At 35.8% G+C, this 18,062-nt stretch overlaps 1 protein-coding gene across 8 annotated transcripts in view; it reads right to left on the bottom strand.

The window, feature by feature from the left end:
- The window catches only part of RABGAP1L (RAB GTPase activating protein 1 like), a 260,477-nt gene that overhangs the window by 185,183 nt on the left and 57,232 nt on the right, over positions 1-18,062 (bottom strand). For all 8 annotated transcript variants that reach the window (XM_075507880.1, XM_075507874.1, XM_075507873.1 and 5 more), the window contains 2 exons: positions 16,117-16,210; positions 11,172-11,322 (listed from right to left, as the gene is read on the bottom strand). In XM_075507880.1, coding sequence (XP_075363995.1) covers positions 11,172-11,322; positions 16,117-16,210 — 245 coding nt within the window. The remainder of the gene's footprint in view (positions 1-11,171; positions 11,323-16,116; positions 16,211-18,062) is intronic.

Below are 18,062 nucleotides of genomic sequence, written 5' to 3'. Positions count from 1 at the left end.
TTACCTCGGCAGCTGCAAATTTGCTTGCTGATAGGGGAAATTACTCTTAATTGGTATGAGCATACTCATCACTACAAAGGGAAAAAAATGTTTAACGGATACAGGCTGTAATGAAGACCTATAGGTGTCTCATCTCTTCTGAAGTGATTACTGTAAAATGTACTGAATACTAGCTCAGCCCTTTAGGCGAATATCCTAAAGAACGTATGTCATTTGGGGTTGTATCAAAAAGAAGTCATACATAAATTAAGGTAGCAAAAGGTATCAGAATTCACCCCATATTAAATTCCAGTTTGAATTTAAGTGATGAATACATCACTTACATACGCTTTAATTGTTCTACACACACAGCTCAAGCCTTTCTGGTTTTGTTACTATTTCAATTATTGTGAATTGCCCATTGCTAGCTGTACACTGCTATGGTACAACATGCTTTAATAAAATGTTGACCACCAGTACTGTTGTTAATAAAGGCATTTTAAGATACTTTAAACACCAACTGTGATTCTTTGGAGAAATAAAAAAAGCTAGATATAAAGTATACTTTTGGATCCTTTGATTCTTAGTGTTCTTCTCTAAGCATTTAGAGCACTTTGTTTAATTCTTATGGCATCAAACATTAACATATTGAAACCAGCAATTAAGAGTCAGGAAAAGGTGGTTTGCTCTCTTAAATAAGTGTATTTAAGATTTTTTAAACGTTAACTTTCATAAAATAGTCACAGGAAGTATTGCTTATTTTAAAGACTGACTTCTGCATCTTTTTCTATGTAAGCAAGTATAGGACCCCAGATTGGGCTTTTAGAGAAAGCAGTTCCTGATGGTTTGAAACAACCTTTCAAAAATCACACAACAGAATTTACAAGGAAGTTGCCCTCAGCTTTAATTTAGACACAAACCATTCCAATTGCAAATTACAGCTAGTAATTCAGATTTTCAAGAGACATAGTAATTTTTAGATAGAGTCACTACCTTTGCATATGCAAACCACTTGCACATGCCAACACAGCAGTTCAGCAACCCAGTGACACACAAACGGCCTTCTTATTTCAAAGTCAGACTGAGGCTGGCCTGAAATTCTTTTGAAGACTAACATTACTGTTTATTTACATGTGCAATAACAGGAATTCATTAGCCTTACAAACAAAACATTTAAAAACCAATTACTCTGATTTTCAGTGCAGTCTTCTGATTTCCAGAATGTGGATGTTATATAGATATCATCACCTAATTCCTCTCATACTAACTGCTCCATTACAGTAACATACAAAACCCCATGTTTTGTCTCTTCCTCTCACCTTCAACAGCTCCAGCCCTTGAGTAATGCAGCCTCCTGAATGCCAGGTATGCAACCTTTGTTTGAAAGCAGGGGATGGTTAGGAAGAAGTGAGTTTTAGATGAGAAAGTAATACCAAGAGAATGTTGATTGTTAAAAAAAAAAAAAAAAAAAAAGCTCTCATGAATTGTAGCTCTCTTGCAATGGTCCACATACATAACAATTTGCTTCATCTAAGTAGTGCCCTACTCTGTAACAGATAGATGCATACACACAAAATGAATACGCATTACATAAAGACAACACACACCGCAGAGAACTTCAGAAATGATCCAATTTTACTCAGTGGTGTAGCATACCATTATTTAAAACGTCTTCTTATTATGGCTGCTCTTTCAGCATCAGCATCATTACTGCTACAGGAAAACTGAACACCTATTAACAAACCAATATTCAAATTAAACTTGGATACCTATTAATGTTTTACCTACAAAGGAGTATCATGGATTTTTAAACAAGCTCTGAGGTGTCAAGCATTTACCAGAACTACCAGCTATTACTGCTCACTCTACTGTAAAGACATAGCGAGACACTGAGACATCCCTGCTCTATCCTACCTAACAAAACACTTTTTATCTACATCAGTATACACACATCTGGAGTCTATGAGACAATCAATTTTAATATCAATTCTTCCAGTAACCATCATTTAAACCTATTCAGGCCGAAATACTGATACTACCCAATGTTTTACCATTTTGTTTGAAATTATGGGCAACTATGCTCCCCTGTTTTTGCAGATCACAGATTATAAATTCACACAGAAAAAGTGGAATGCAGTCTCCAAGAGGGCAAATGCAAACCTCATTTGGGCTCTACCCTTCAGAACAAACGTGTCAATTTATGTGACTTTTAGAGCCAGTAGGTCGTACAGCACCCCAAGAGCCAGGAATTGTATCGTGAGTGTCATTTTAGTGCTATCATAAGTACATAAGTATCATAAGGTTCAGAAAAGAAATTGCAGGAAAATTCTTAATGTGGCAGCACTTTTTATAATTTTATGCAGGCCCTGAAAAAAATATTATTTGCGTTATTTTCCACCTCAAATATCGTACATAAAAGTTAAAATTAAGATGACATAAAAATAAAAATTACTAATGGATGCTACTCCTTCTTTTCCTGAAAAGCACTGTCATGAAATTGAAGAATTTCTTTGAAGATGAAGTGAACACAAGATTTTCCCTTTTGTGCACACAAAATTGAAAGATTTTCTCCAGATGAGCTCTAAATGAATCAGAACTTGGCAAATTAAATTCACCTTAGGGACATTTTATTCCCCAGTTTGTAAGACTAATATTAACATTTACTATGAAACTAGGTACCTCAGTTTATTCATAATAAACTAAACCTTTTATCTGAAGTCTGAATTTAAATGAAGCTATTTAAAGAATTAAAATTCTGTCAATTTCTGCTCTTCAGAGGCAATATTTTTTCACTAATTTCTAATAAGTATTTTCAGTTGATATACACTTTATTATTCCACAGTATGCAGCGCCACTAAAATAATTCAAACAAGTAGAAGACTGTAACTGTCAGCACTAACAGCTCAACTTATACCAAAAATGAGGCATCCTATCAATCCAACCAGCATGTTTTCTCTACAAACCACATTATAAAAATATCAAGAATCTACTTGCCATGAAATGAACAATCTCAGTTTAAGAGAAGAGTTAAGTAAAAGTCATCCTATCCTTACCCTTTCAGAAAAGGTGGAGAAAAGTAAGACTTAAGAAACTGCCTATAGATACTGAATTTAAAAGAAACATGAAACTGGAAAAGTTGCACATACATCTTGAAGTAATCAGTTCCTCTAGAATTATTTTGCTTAATATCTAAGTATCTCATTCAAAAAGCAATAAAAGAGGTATTAGTAATCTCTCTTTTTAGTCAACTGAAAAAAATCACATTTTTTATGATGATAATTGATCCTTATATAGTAGGATCTTTTATAATTGATAAGCATATAGCTATATCATTCTTGATATCCAATCTCTCTAAAAGTTAAGGGACACCATTCCTAATTAGTAGAGAGAACAAATAAAGATGCAAAGAAAATACTAGAACAACAAAAATATAATCAATCAGCATTTCCAAAACTTTTTAACTTTTATTGCTGGGAAATTTGTTCCATGCAAAAAGACAGGCATGCTGTGTTTCTAATATTTGTAATCACAAACTGGGCAAGGTACCATCTTCAAAGATTTCAGGATGCTTTCTTGCAAAAGAGGGGACCTTTATAATTTTCAGTAGGCTATTTGCCATAAGCACATACATCAAAAGAAAAGATGGTAGTCATAACAGCTTTGGCTGTAGTCCAGGACAGCGGTCTATTTAGAAATATGAGTGCTTCACTTCATAGACACATTTTTGAAAAACTGCTACAAGAAGAAACCCACATGCTACGTGCTACTCTTGATACTCTCACATTGTTTGTGACCAGACTGCTTAACAGACAGAGCTCTGATGAAATGGGTCGCTCCCCACTGTACTGCGCAGAGAACATACAAGTTATTCCTCGCTACGTAAATGCATAAACTCCCCCATTTTCAGTTAGGACAAACAGACGCAGCATTCTGAACACAAATATTTGCTACAAAAATACTCTAATGTTTCAGTCCATTAACCAACCTGCTGTGGCAGCTGGTGAACAGTCATCTTTTTAATTAGACACCCTTACTGATTAATTAGTCTCGGAACACTGAGCAGTGGAACCCTGCACGATGCCATTGGGACAAAAAATATTGCTCTTCCTAGTGCTAACTTAATATCCTTTGGTACTGCTACAAATAACAAGCTTGATTAATTTTCTACTCAAACTAAAATAGCCTTCCTATGTAAGTAATTCTCTCAATCCACAGCTAAACTGTTTCAACCCAAGTTTCACACAAATAAATAAATAAATAAAACCCCACAAACACAGCATCAAGGTGCCAGTTTCAAAGTTAACTGCATTTACTCCTATTTGCAGAGACACAGTGGCTCATTTGTAATCTCCTCCACTTCCCATTTACTAACTATGCAAGCTAGCTAGCAATAAAAATAGAAAAGCTAAGTAAATATTAAGTGTGAAGCAAACAAGCAAATACCTTTTCTTGTTTGAACAGTTTTGGTAATTTCAAAGTGTGAAAAGTAAATGCATTTCTACATTAGGTTTACATGAAAGTTGATCTTTACTTCAGTCCTTTGAAATCAGTCTGCAGATAGATGTACTAAGGAAAACAGATAATTAAAGTTAATCCACGGCATGGAAGGCTGTACTTAAGCAGATTATGAACTTCAACAACAATACTTGCTATTTTTAGCTATCCTATTTCCAACTTTTAATTTTGGACAATTTTGGACAAAGGAGGACAAGAGACTACTATTATACCTTTGGGAGAAGAGATGATACAGACATCCATTTGTAGGACTTATCATAGTCCTATCACTAGGAAAAAGTTTCTGTTCTCAGAAAGTACTTCTAATAATGAAATGCGGCTGTTAAAGAATTTCAAAGATTTTTCTCTACTGTAGCTGTTCCTTTTCTGTAGGGGTTTGTAACAGAAGCGTTAAGATAGATCCGATGACCAGCCAGTCGGAGACCCACAGCAAAGCTCCAGCACATCACCTCTGCCAACAGGAAAACAGGCTGCAAGCCACAAACCCACCCACAATGAGGAAACAGAGACAAAGAGCAGCAATGCTGTCCAAGATTTACACAGGCTGAAGCCAGCAAGCTTCTGAGGGAAAAGACCACACCATGAGAATTGTTTGGCTCCTAAAGAGTACCAGAAACTTCTCAAAAAAACAGTTTGTCGTCACTAACCAAGAGGAACCCAAGAGGTGTAGGGATGACTTTGTAGCCAGCATCCCTTGTCCTCCATGTCACACGCAATTGACCCTGGCCAAGGCAGCTGAACACATGCACCATAGGGCTTGTGACTACGTGGATATGAGAAAATTAATGTGTAACATGTAATTCCATCAGTGTATGCAGACTGCTTCCATTTGCCATTATTTACTGTTCTTTTCAGCAAACAAGTGCTAAAGTTTAATTTTGTATTTGGGCCTGCAAAACTTCTTAACCCGAGAGGTCTCCAGAAATCTGAAACCTTAACTTTCATTTTTTTCTTTTTGCTTTATAATGAGAGGATTTGTCTTGTAGGAATCAGAAATAATAATACTGGTCCAAACAGAACAGATAAACTACATATATTAGCTCTAAATAGATTAGATTTCATCCAGCCCAAAAAACAATACATTTGCTCCGTCTTCTGCAGCAATGGAATGTACTTCCATGTAATTGGTCCATACTGCATGAGAATTATACCTCTGTGTCATTAGTAACAATTTCAAATTATTATATTACTGAGATAAATTATTTTCGTGATATAGCAATACTTAATCCCCAAATCAATGCCTCTCATATTTGCCTCAGACTTTGGAAGAGTTCTTAGGATTTTCACTCTTCTGTAGAGTGGCTCGAAATGTTATTGGCCCAGATGCAAAACACCATTACACGGTCAGCAGACAAAACTGTTTTTTGGCCAACTCTTCTGAAGCCTGACCCTTTAATTAGTTAACTGTTATCTCTAACTGTTCTGGGCACATGTTCATATTGCCAAAGGAAATTATGACAATAAACAAATAATCTTATTTTTGGTTCTCTTACAAGTCATTTGGAAGGACAGCCATTTAGTCTTTCTTTAAGACCTTCGACTCAAAGTCACCATCCATCTCAAAAATGGGCATTCACATTCATATGCAAACTTTCATTGTGTTTGAGTAACGTAATACTACCAACATCTACTTTATCTGAAACCAGGTTTCTTTTTCTGATTATACTTTAAAAAATAATAATAATAAATTTGAAACAAGTTTTGTTTTCTTAAACCAGAGCAGCAGCAGCATTTAAAAGAAGTCTATATATGCTGTTAGATGAACTTTATACATACAGCTCATTTCTTAAGGGAAATCAGATTGTAAACTGAAAGTCTTTTATAAAGAAATTATACATTTAACAATCATAAATCCTACCTTAAAATGGTCCATACAAAAGCTTTCAAACGACAGAATGTGAATGACCATCTTCTTTTTCTGCTTTCATTATTTTATTTATGCAACTACATACAACCCTGACAGGTGTTATTTTCTAAACCTAGGAAAAAGGACTTGAGCTTAGGTAATTTCAAGAGTAATCAGTAACAGCACTACAAAACAGGCACCCAGTCCATAACACTGAAAAGGATGGAAGGAAGTCTTGCCCTACAAATTCAGCAGTGAGAACACATACAAGAATGAAACCACCTAAAACACAAAAGCAAAATGTTAATAATAGGGAGCATAAGGTGTAATAAATAAAACATCTGTCCCAATTCAGCTGCAACAAGTGTTCTACAGTAAGTTGCTTTATGACTGCTGTCAAGTGACAGTTGATTTCTAACGATTTACAGATTGACCGAGCCTGACACCTCTTCTGAAGGGGACAGTGTGGAGTAAGGGCAGCAGAGTGGGGCAAAGTGGAGTATAACTATTGCTGAAGATGATTACCAGTCACCTCAATTGTAAATGGGGTAAACTGTGGCTTGCCACTGGTCAGTTTATTGGAGCTCAAAATATATCATATCATGGGAAAAATTCATCTGAGTCTCTTGAGAGGAACCAGTGAAGCTGAATGTGAAATAATGTCAAGTAGGCAGGAGAAAAAACTCTATCAATGAAGTGACCCTAGCTTATGCATGGTTTTCTACTTATCTTCTTTTAACAAATGGATCTGACATGCTTTTACAAAAGCTCTATCTAGAAGTACCAATATTACCCCTTCATTATCATCACACAAGCAGATTTTTCTCACTCTGATTTGCATTTGTGTTTTCCTTAAAAATATATATATACACAAAAATAACGAATTTATCTCTGCTGGTGTATCTCTTATTTTCCCCTTTCTTTACTGTGCCACCTGCAGCAGGGTCAAAAGCCTATGGCACACATGCCCAGAAAGGTACCTAAGGCAGATTTTGATTGTCATACAGTACAGATTTACATATATGTCAGAAATGAAGCAGCTGCCAAATCACAACTCCTACTCTCTAAAATTGTATGCAAGACCTACTATTGTGCTCCAGTCAAAATTTCTGAGAGGCTCATGGTAATCACCAAGCTGGAACTCAGCAGGAGATGTGAGATATAGCAAGACAGTGCTTGTCAGTAAGAAAGTATTTGTGAGAGCAGAAGTATTTCTTTCTCCCTTCCCTCCTGGAACTCCAAACTCAGCTAGAGATGGGAAATGTATCAGCGTGTGAATGCTCTGGTATGGGAAAGGAAACACAGTTCACTAGATCATTCTTGACAGACTATTGACCTCCAGTGTGGAGGACTAGAGGACATGACTTTTGGAAAAAATAAGTACAGCATTGATTTTTCTAAATAAAACAGAGATTTTATTTTGCTTTCTGTGCTGAACTGAAACACTAAAACAAGCCCCAAATTACACTCTCCTACAGAACACATTGAACAAAACACTCCTCTAACTGAAAAATACTGCAGTAGATTTCAGAGCTCTGCATACAGATGGATATATACAGTATAACATGCATACCGGATCTGTTAAGTGATTTGAATAATATTTGGCCAATCTACCATACTACTTCTGCACAAACTGCACACAACTGGAGTAGAACAACAAATGTGTCTATATCATGGCCTCTAAAGTAAATTTATATGTTGAGAGTCTGCTATCATTCAGTTCATCACAAGGAACATGTTTTTGGCCTGCCAACAATACAATTCTCCTCCTCCACTAGTGAGCACAGTTTCACCAGGAGTTAACCAGCAACACTGTAGTAAAGTTCCGGTTTTTACCAGATTTCTCTCTGTTCCCCATAAGAGGGGATAGCTCAATCCTAATAATTCCAGCTATCGGGTTCACCTTTTAAGCTATGATAGTAAAATGACAGTTTTCAAGATTTGTTCCTCCAGTTTGCCCTCTGAAATTTTCTTTAGGAAAAAATTCCTTTAGATCTCATAATCAAAGAAATCAAAGATGTCAAAGATGCTTTCAAAGCCAAGCCTCATTCAAGAAAACTGGCCAGCATTCCTTACCTTACTGGTAAGTACTGGCTAACACTATATTAATTACTACAGTACTTTACAGCATTTTGCTATAGCCTTACACAGTTCAGCCATGTTATTTTGATCACCAGACAAAAAATCCCAACTGCACCTATATAAACTTACTTTCTTACAAATCCCTGGCTGCAGAGATTTTTCTAGTGGTTTCCAGGTGCCCTCTTTCTCACTGAGGTACTGCAACTGGCAATTTAGCCAAACAGTGAAGGTAAGGCTGGATGACCAGAAAGGGGAAAGGGCTGAGGTGTTGGGAGAGTAGGCTCTTATGAAGGAGCGGTTACAATGAGCCAGGAGATAGAGCAGCATGGGACAGAGCATTATGAAAGGTTCAAGGGAACTAGGCAGTAACGGGGAGCTGTTTAAGGGAGAGAGCTGTACCAGGGGGAGTTGTACAAGGAGGTACATAGGTAGTGGGTCAAGTTCGCAGATGTTACTACCACCTCCTCTTCCTTGTATCTCAGCACATTTTATTCTCAGGACTGCGAGTGCAGAACACTGCCACCTCTAACAACCTAGGAATGTCTTACAGAAATACACTCAGGGATGCACACGCTTACAGAATATACTACTAAAGTGGTCAAGACACCCACAAAAACATCCAGCTTCTAGAAGTGAGCCTAAACAAGAGAGAAACGTTAAGCAGAATCACCAAAATACGAGGAGACAATGAATCTGTGTAAACATATGCGTAAACTGAAAGAATCAAGATGAAAGCTATGTATTTGATGGGAAGAATAAATAATTACGGAAAAAATAAAGTACATGTTGGTATATTGGGATGGTAGCATACAAACAATGCAGAAAAACAGAAATCAGTTCTGCTTTTTCATACAGGAGAAGCAAGTCAACAATCATTAATACCCAAATAAATCTGAAGTTTAACATGCATATTATTATTGACACACATAAAAGAACACTACAACAAAGCTTTTAGTAGGATTCAGAGAATAATATATACATGCCTGCCTCTCTCTCTCTCTCTAAAATAGCTTCATTCACATTACCAACACACCAAAATGAAACTGAAAGAAGTTCTGTTTACTGACATTAGTATCAGGTAATAATTCATAAAAAAAATAGCTGACAAGTTTTTCTGAAGCACCCAATATTAACTATTCCTAAAAACAGGGCTCAGCTTTGGTTTGGCATAGACTCTCTCCTGTTCATTTCTTTTCATGAATCCTTTCATGCAATGTATGCCAAATGATGTGATCACCAGCAGTTATATACAGTCAGACTATAGAAGAAATTTTGTGATTTCAGAATAAAAGTGATTTACTTCAGAAAAAAAAAAATCTGAGTTTACATAAATGATCCAGTTCAGAATAGGATTTAATTTGCTAATCCATAACAGTATAATATTTCATATTAACTACTGTATGCAATATCATCTTCCAAAATAGATGTCACTGAAATATTTCTATCATGAAAAGGCCAAGTGTAGCAAGGTATTTTTAAGGCATGAGGCTCTAGCGTCAAGATAAGGCTTGCATTTTAGAAGTTTTCCACTCCCTCCTCCGCTGTGAAACAAACATCTTCCCCACTTTTGGAAAGCAAAAGCAAAAGCAAAATAACAGAGGTGGTTTTGATGCAACATACAGCTGACAGATGTCCTGTGAATGGTTTCTAAGGAAAATATAACCCAACTACAACGTCAAAAAGAAAAATTTACACTATCCAAACATCCTTCTGTATTGGTGAAGGAAGAAGCAGCCATGAGGACAGCTCTCACTCTGGGGACGCTTTTAAACTTTACAAACATAGCAGGTAGGTCAAATTAAGAGGACAAGTATCAAAAAGATATGACAACATTATGAAAAGGAACTTTTACTAACTATGTCTACCCCAGAACTTTTGTATGGACAGATGATTCATTCCCTAGATAACAAATCCAACACTTTCTATGAGCAACCTATAAAATTATCTTCATCCATTTCTGCCTTATGACCATTTTTGAGACCGCTGTTTTTCTCCGAGTGCATAACTACCCTGCAGTGGCAAGAATTTTAGAACCCCAAATGGTGAGTTTACCTCCTGACACTGCAGAGAGTTTTTGCTACTACAACACAGTGGTGGTTCTCAATCTTTCAATCACAGCTACAAGCAGTCCGGAACATCTACACAGACAACTTCTTGTAATGTTTACTGACTGCACTGATGACATTAGGATACAGAATGGGAAGAGATTCCCAGCAAGATTCTCCTCTCAAATCGCCCATACAGCAAGGAGAATGATTTCCTGCTAGGTAAAAATGTTTTTAACATTCTTTTTTAAAATAAACAACAAAACAAGAAATACCCAACTTTGTGAGATTTTGTTTGGTTTTGTGGTTTTTGGTTTTTTTTAAACTAAAAACCAGAAAATTAAGGCATACAGAGAACAGAAATTGTTGAAAAAGCAAAGCGATGACTTTATTAAAAAAAACCAAACACCTGAACAACAAGCTGATGTGCTTATTATCATCACAGCAAGTAAATAGAAAGCTAAATGTCAAGCATTACTACAGATATAGGTCAGCAATTTCTATTGTTAATGCCATTCAGCAGGTACCCATGGCAGGAGGTAGTGTCACCTAATCACAATTTCAGTTGCTTAAAACAAGTCAAACTGTTTCACACTTTTGCTACTTTGCCACTGAATAAAACTCCTGCTCAGCAGAATTCATTTTAACCTAAGAAAATGAATGAATGAATGAAAGAAAGAAAGAAAGAAAGATAGATTACTTACCATTGTGATGAGAATTCTGTATTTATCAAGCATTGCCTGGTTGTCATGGCATCCTGCCAGCAACTGCCAAACCTCTGCCCTCAGTGCTTCTGGAACACCGCTTTTCACCAGGGTAGATAGTCCATTTGGTCTCACAACAAGATTATTGTGCCTGAGAAACAGACAATCATTTGCCTATTATACTTCAACTACAGGAGTAGAAATCAAGATTAAAAAAAAAAAAAAAGTTTTTCAATTTTCTAATGTTATTCTGAAAAGTAGAGTCAGCAACTAGCAACATAAAGTTTTCTTCCACTGGTTACACTAATTACTACTTGTCAGATTGAAAGCAAAAATTCTGCAAGGATTTACAGTAAGAACCATGGCAAAATGTAGTAATATCCAAATTCTCTAGGTTTGGAGAAATTAATGAAAATTAGAACAATAAACAATTGCAGAAATTGAACTAAACTGGCTAACAAAGAACAATTTGAATTGAAAGAGAAAACTATGCCATCTGTGCAGACAATTGAATTTAAATATTTGTTCAACATACATATTTAACTTAGGTTAAGAAAAGGAAATTAAAAATAACCTAAGCTGTATAGAGAAATAAGTTTTGGAAAATAAATAAAAGCCAGTTTTAAGAGTACCAACATGAAGACTGCAGTTCCAGTTTTATGCTTAATGCCAAGAGTATGTTGCAAGTCCCACAAAGCAGTAACACTTGCACATACCTTGGTAAAATCCCACCATTCCAAATAAACCTGCCTATTAGTTTGAGCTGGTGTTTTACTATCTGTTTGTACACACACCAAGAAATGTAGGAAGACAATGGCAGGATGACTTTTTTATTTTCCAACACTGTGTAATTAATCCTAGAAAAGTTGGTATATAGAACTATGAAAAGGCTGTATACAGACAGGTTGAATACTAAAGATGTGTTTTTCAGAAGTAATCCAGTCCCTGAGACCATATCTTTAGGATAAAATCACTGCACGTGCACAATATTGCAGAGCTTAGAGTCACACGTTTAAAAACCCTTTTTGAAATAATAGTGTTTACTGATCTAGATTAAACCTCGCTTTGACTTATTATGGCAATTTTCATAGCAATGCAGCAGGAAGACTGCATGAATTGACTCTTTATTCTTTCTAATGTAGGAAGTGCTTTGCTCTCTTATTGTTTAGGCCATTGTTATGTTTTCCAACTCTATGAGTAGGAGAGTAGTGAGAGTGGCAGTTTAGCCAAATGCTAGCAAGCTGCGATTAAATTAAATAACCTGCAATTTGACCCTCAATTTTAAGTAAATGTTTAGAGTACTTATTCTTTGAAACAGGTCATTAAGACGTGAACAGGTTACCACTACTGTTTAAATTTAAAAGGTGCTCCAAATAAGTTTCTTTTTCCTACACTCAGAGCATGGCTCCATTTTTCCAAATGACTTGAGAATTAAAAAAAAGAGTGAGATTATATAATGCCCTGATTCTTTTAAACACGATAATTATTTTAAATGTGTAGTGCAACACAAATAATTTCAAACTTTATAATTCAGTTAGCCAAATTAAAACCCAACTAGTCCCTTTTCTCTTTTTCGGTATGTTTTGCAAAGCCACTAACTAGACTAATGGTCTTGTGATGGGAAAAAGCTAGAAAGAAAAAACAATGTCCACAGAAATATTAAAAGGACTAGACACTCTTAAGAGATTACAAAATTATGAAATGTACCTTCAGGAATAAATAAATGGAATACACAAGAAACTGAAAGCTCAAGTTGTGTGAAAATGAAGCATTCACAGCACACTTCAAATCACATTAGTTTGGTTATTACATGGATTTGGTCATATGTATTACATATGAAACACAGAAGGCCTTCTCGGAGGACTTGGCAAGCAGATAAAATAAAACAAACAGCTAAAAAGGTACATTCCCATATAAACATAACAGGGAATTTTTCAGTGACACCAAGAAAACAATACAAGTAGCTTATGTCAACAACTAACAGAGATGCACATTCCATGCTGTAACACCATCCTTACTACTAAACATTCACAACTGAGAATTAAACATCCTACAGTACACCAGATTTTACTGGATTTGTCGTATATTTAGATAGTTTTACGCTACAGGTAATACTTCAGCAACGTTAGTCCATGCAGTAAAGCATAACTCTGTAACTTTAATACACAACTTTGCAGTTTCTGAATGTCTGTTTGGAAAACAGCATGATCATTAATAATCCTTGCTCTGTGTTCTACTATAATGAACAAAGATGCATTTTTCCCTCCTTTGTGTAGAGGCCCAGGCACCTTACATTCCTAGACACTTTCTGACACCTGCTTGACCAGACTGTAACAGAAACAAGCATAAAATAATAGCTTGTCTTATTCTAGTCTTATCCTCCAGCACATGGGAAAAAAATGGGTCATTCATGGATGCTGACATCTTTAATTTGTTACAAAGTGCTGTAATTCTCCTGCGCAAAATTCAAAGACATAATTTCAAAACATCAAAGAGCAAGGATACAGAACAGCGATGCATGGACTATGCTCCAACTTGACAAAAAAATATTGCTGATTAAAGACTGCTATTGACCATTACTACTTTTTTTTTTAAAAAAAAAAGAACACATCAGAAATAGTTAAGTAGTCAGCTAAACTAGCTCAGCTTGCATGAACAACTTTAATGCTGAGGATGCAGTAAACAGTAAAATAAATTTAAAGATATTCCATTACCTTCCAACTGTTTATTGCATCTTTTTGGTAAATTATCTTATTCTTATTCCTATTTATATGTTTGAAGGAGAAACATTGGAGCAATGTTTCTGCTGAGTTAGTCCATTAGGTTACAGTGACATTTAATGAAATGACAAGAAGCAATTAAAGTGCAAGAAATTTTTCATCTAAGAGACAAATCAGCACACCAGTTCTCCAAGTGGAAATGTTAATTTATATTTATTTACTTTTTTTACAAGTGCACAGATATTCCACTAGCATATGTTGCAGTTTTCAACACACTAGAAGATTTTATTTCAATCTATTTTTAGTTTTCAAATTGTTAACATTTTTCATCTGTTACTCTAAGTTTTGTTCTTAAAATGTAACATAACACTATTCAAGAATTCAAGTATTTTATACACTTGAATTTATCTCAAAAGGTAATATTGCTTGAGACACTCCTAAAGAAAATGTTTGCTACTGCTAGTCTTCAAGCTGGCTGGGATCTCCCATTTCTCATCCCATTTTTAACTCATTTTAACTGAGGTGTTTTAACTACTAAATGATTCTCTGAGTTAAGTGTATAAGTTATGCTAGGACTTCAAAAGCATTTACTCAAAAAGTCTTAAATGTTTTGTCTCACTGAATAGTATACTTGAGTAACTTCAAGAAATAGTTGGTTATGTGAAACTAGAAGAATGAGCCATGGGCAGTTCTTTACTTCAGCATGCTTATCCACAGGAGTCCAGATATTTGTCAAGGGCAAAAGTCAAAACTAAAAGAATAAACTGACAGATGAATTAAAAAAAATAAAATTAAAAAGTAGCATCTTCCAATGCAAACACAATGCAGATTGAAACAAACCTGCCACACAGTTCTTTAAGGACTCAGGATGGCTTTCCTCCTTGGCCTTGGGGTACCAGATACAAAAACGCAACCAATTTATAAACTCCCTCTTGGGATGTCCGTTAGAACAGGCTTTGGAAACTTCTAAACAGCCCCAGAGCGGATCTGTTTACAGCCTTCTCAGGTGAGGAAAACACACTTGACTATAGGGATCAACTGGCTTCCACACTTTTCCTCAGTATTTTCTTAATCATTCAGAGGGTTCATAGCCAGAATATTTGTACAATCATTCCATTAAATATTTGTGCTTCCCCAAAAAGATCTTTCATTAAGGCCAGAAACTTGGATGACTAAATAGTTAAAAACAATCAGGAGAGAAGAGTTCTGGAGAAAAGGGTTCCGTTAAGCTCAATAAAATCTTGTGATGTCTCATATACTAACCTTTGCATGAGATCTCCATTAAAGATGAGGTCAGCAGCAAGAGGCTGTGTTTTTCCAAAGCTACAAAGTGGCCAAGTAAAGGGGGGGATTGCCCAAATAAATCCTTAAAATGTTTTTCAGCTCTCTTTTTGGTGCTGGGAAAAGGAAACTTTGCCAATTCCAGGTTAAGGGCCTCTGATTATTTTTGTCTCAGGCAGCAGGAGCTATTACTTACAAAGGGAAAACCAAGTAAGTGGTTCTGGCATTTGTTAATAGTATAAGGTCTCTTGGAGGTAGCAAATTCACTGCTTTCTCCTCTCTTGACAAAGCAGACGCTGCTACTGAAGCACTTAATTAAACCACAGAAATAACACTGTTGAGAACATACTCTAGGCTTACAAATATTCTTCTTTTTACTCTCCAACAGAAACGGTTTCAGTGAGGATCACAGTCTTTCTAGAATGCCTTTTGAAGTGCTTACATATAGCACATTAAAAAAAAGAAAAAAAAGAAAAGAAAAAAAGAGTGCTTCTAAACAAATCAATCAAATGTACGTCAGCTAGCACAAATGGCTTAGGACAGACTGGAGTTGCTCTGTCTTTTCTATCCTAGCACTGAGAGGCACCGAGTTTCATGACAGCTTAACATCCAGCCCCATGGAACACAGCTAGCCAGAAGGTTCTGCATCTGAAGACCCACACCTGCAGCATGAGCATACACAGACATATTCTCAAACACTGAATGAAACAAGACTTTTGCAGATGCTGTGGGAGAGATTTGTCAAATAACTGTAAGTTAAAATAAGAGGATTTACCAGTCCCTTTTAAACTAGGTTTAAAAAACACACTTCAATGTGTTTTGTATTTTAGTTTTTAAATCGTGTAAGATGAAGAATTTCAAACATCCTGCTCAAGAGCACATAGTCTCACAAAACAAAGAAAAGGTTAGTATTTAAAATCTAAATTTAAGAAATGAAGCATTACCATCTCCCCAGTAATTCTCCCCAGGAATACAAAATCTTCTCAGGACAATCCTTTGACACATCACCAGTGCCACTGGAGAGTTCATTATCACTCTCTGGAAAAAAAAAAAAAAAAAAAAAAAAGACAAAACGAGAAAACAAAAGCATGCATAGATTTACCAAAGAGAACAGACATTAAAGATGCATACATATAGGTCTCAGATAAATTCTTCTCACGTATCTGTTTTAAAACCACAAAAGGACATAGAAAATATTAGGAACTGTAATGAATGTTTAGCAGACTTGACAAAACAAATGTATTAATAAAGTCACCATAAAGTTTAAGAAAACAAGACTAGGGAATAATTCACGGCACTGTTACAGGAAAAAGGGCTGGGATCTAGAAAAGCATTATGTGAGAGAAGATTCAAGGCTGTCAACTATCCATTTAATGAAATTTCACAATGCAGGATTATCTAAAAGTCACATCCACTCCAGACTTCACATAAAGAGAACTCTCTTTTAAAGCATAGTAGGATAACACTACCTCATTACATTGCATCCCTTACATGCCATTCTGCTCTCACGTGGTACCCTGATCTCAAGAAGCCTACTCAGAGCCACTAAATAATTTTTTTACTGAAACAAGTTCATGGAAGAGCAGCAAAAACAACACTGTGACATTAAAGGTCATATTGCATGGAAGAGAAAAAAACACTTCAAATGGAAAAGAAACCTCATAAGTATTAAGAATAAAACACTTATGGAGATATATATGTCATTATATGACTAATACACAAAACTAGAAGGGATAACGTGAGCCTGGGATAGTATGCTCAAATAACCATTCAATCCAATTAACAATCCAATTTCCAACTGTCTTTATGGGTCTATGCAGCTGTCCACAGTAAGTTGAACAGTCTAACTCTTAAAAGCAGCTCCTCATGTGAATGTGGTTTTGCAGTTATTTGCGCTTTTTCCAGTTTTATCTGAATAAAATACTGCTAAAAATTAAACATGAGTACAATTTCAACAACACCAAACGTTGACAGGGCTCCACTTCTCAGCACCTCTATTATGAAGCACAACCTAAAAAGAGACACTGCAACAGCCCTATTATCCTCAGAGGCCTCTGAAGCTATGGACAGTTTAGATGTTAGAGGGTCTCTGAGGTTGCTCTTTCCCATGAGCTGAGCCATCTCAAGAAGCTAAAATAAAACAAAAAAGGAGGACCAAAGCTACATCTGCTCCCAAAATGCCTTAGATACTCTCTTCAACACATCTCAGTCACATCTGATTGCTGACCTAATATCTTTAATTCCTCAGGTACATTAAACACTTCACATCCAACTTTATGTAGACAACAGTAGTAGTTCAGGTAGAGGAGATCTTCAGTACTCGTACAATTATCCTCTGAAGTCTTCATCCTTGCCATTTTCACGTCAATTACACATTTCTAATTTATAGTCTCAGCAATTGTCAAATACAAGTCATTAATAAAAATATCATCAATGCTTGAATTTGACAATGAACTGTAAGGACAAAGATAGTGTATACTGTATCTCAAGGACAATTAACAGCAAAAATGCTGCCCTGAAGAGAGAAGCGTATCAGAAATCTCTTTGTATTTCAAATTGAACATTAGATTAGTGAACTCTTTAGCTTGGAACCTGTTTGTACAGCTCTACAGGCCCCAAAATACAAGACAAATCTGCATTTAAATACTTCCCCTTAGAACTTCAAAAAACCTGACCAACCAACCAACCCAACCAAAAACACCCACACTCATCATAAACCTACAGGAAACTTGATTTTAAGGTTTCCCAATCTTTTGCATACATTCACTAGATTTAAAGATGCAAATATGAAGATCTATAAACCCTCAAATTTATCATTTTAACTAAAATTTGGTATCACTATAAAAGGAATCCCAGTAACCAAAGGAACCCATTAAGTTCTAGTGGAAGA

Source organism: Mycteria americana, chromosome 7 (genome assembly GCF_035582795.1).
Source record: "Mycteria americana isolate JAX WOST 10 ecotype Jacksonville Zoo and Gardens chromosome 7, USCA_MyAme_1.0, whole genome shotgun sequence".
Taxonomy (NCBI): Eukaryota; Metazoa; Chordata; class Aves; order Ciconiiformes; family Ciconiidae; genus Mycteria; species Mycteria americana.
This window is presented reverse-complemented; position numbering and strand designations above follow the sequence as displayed.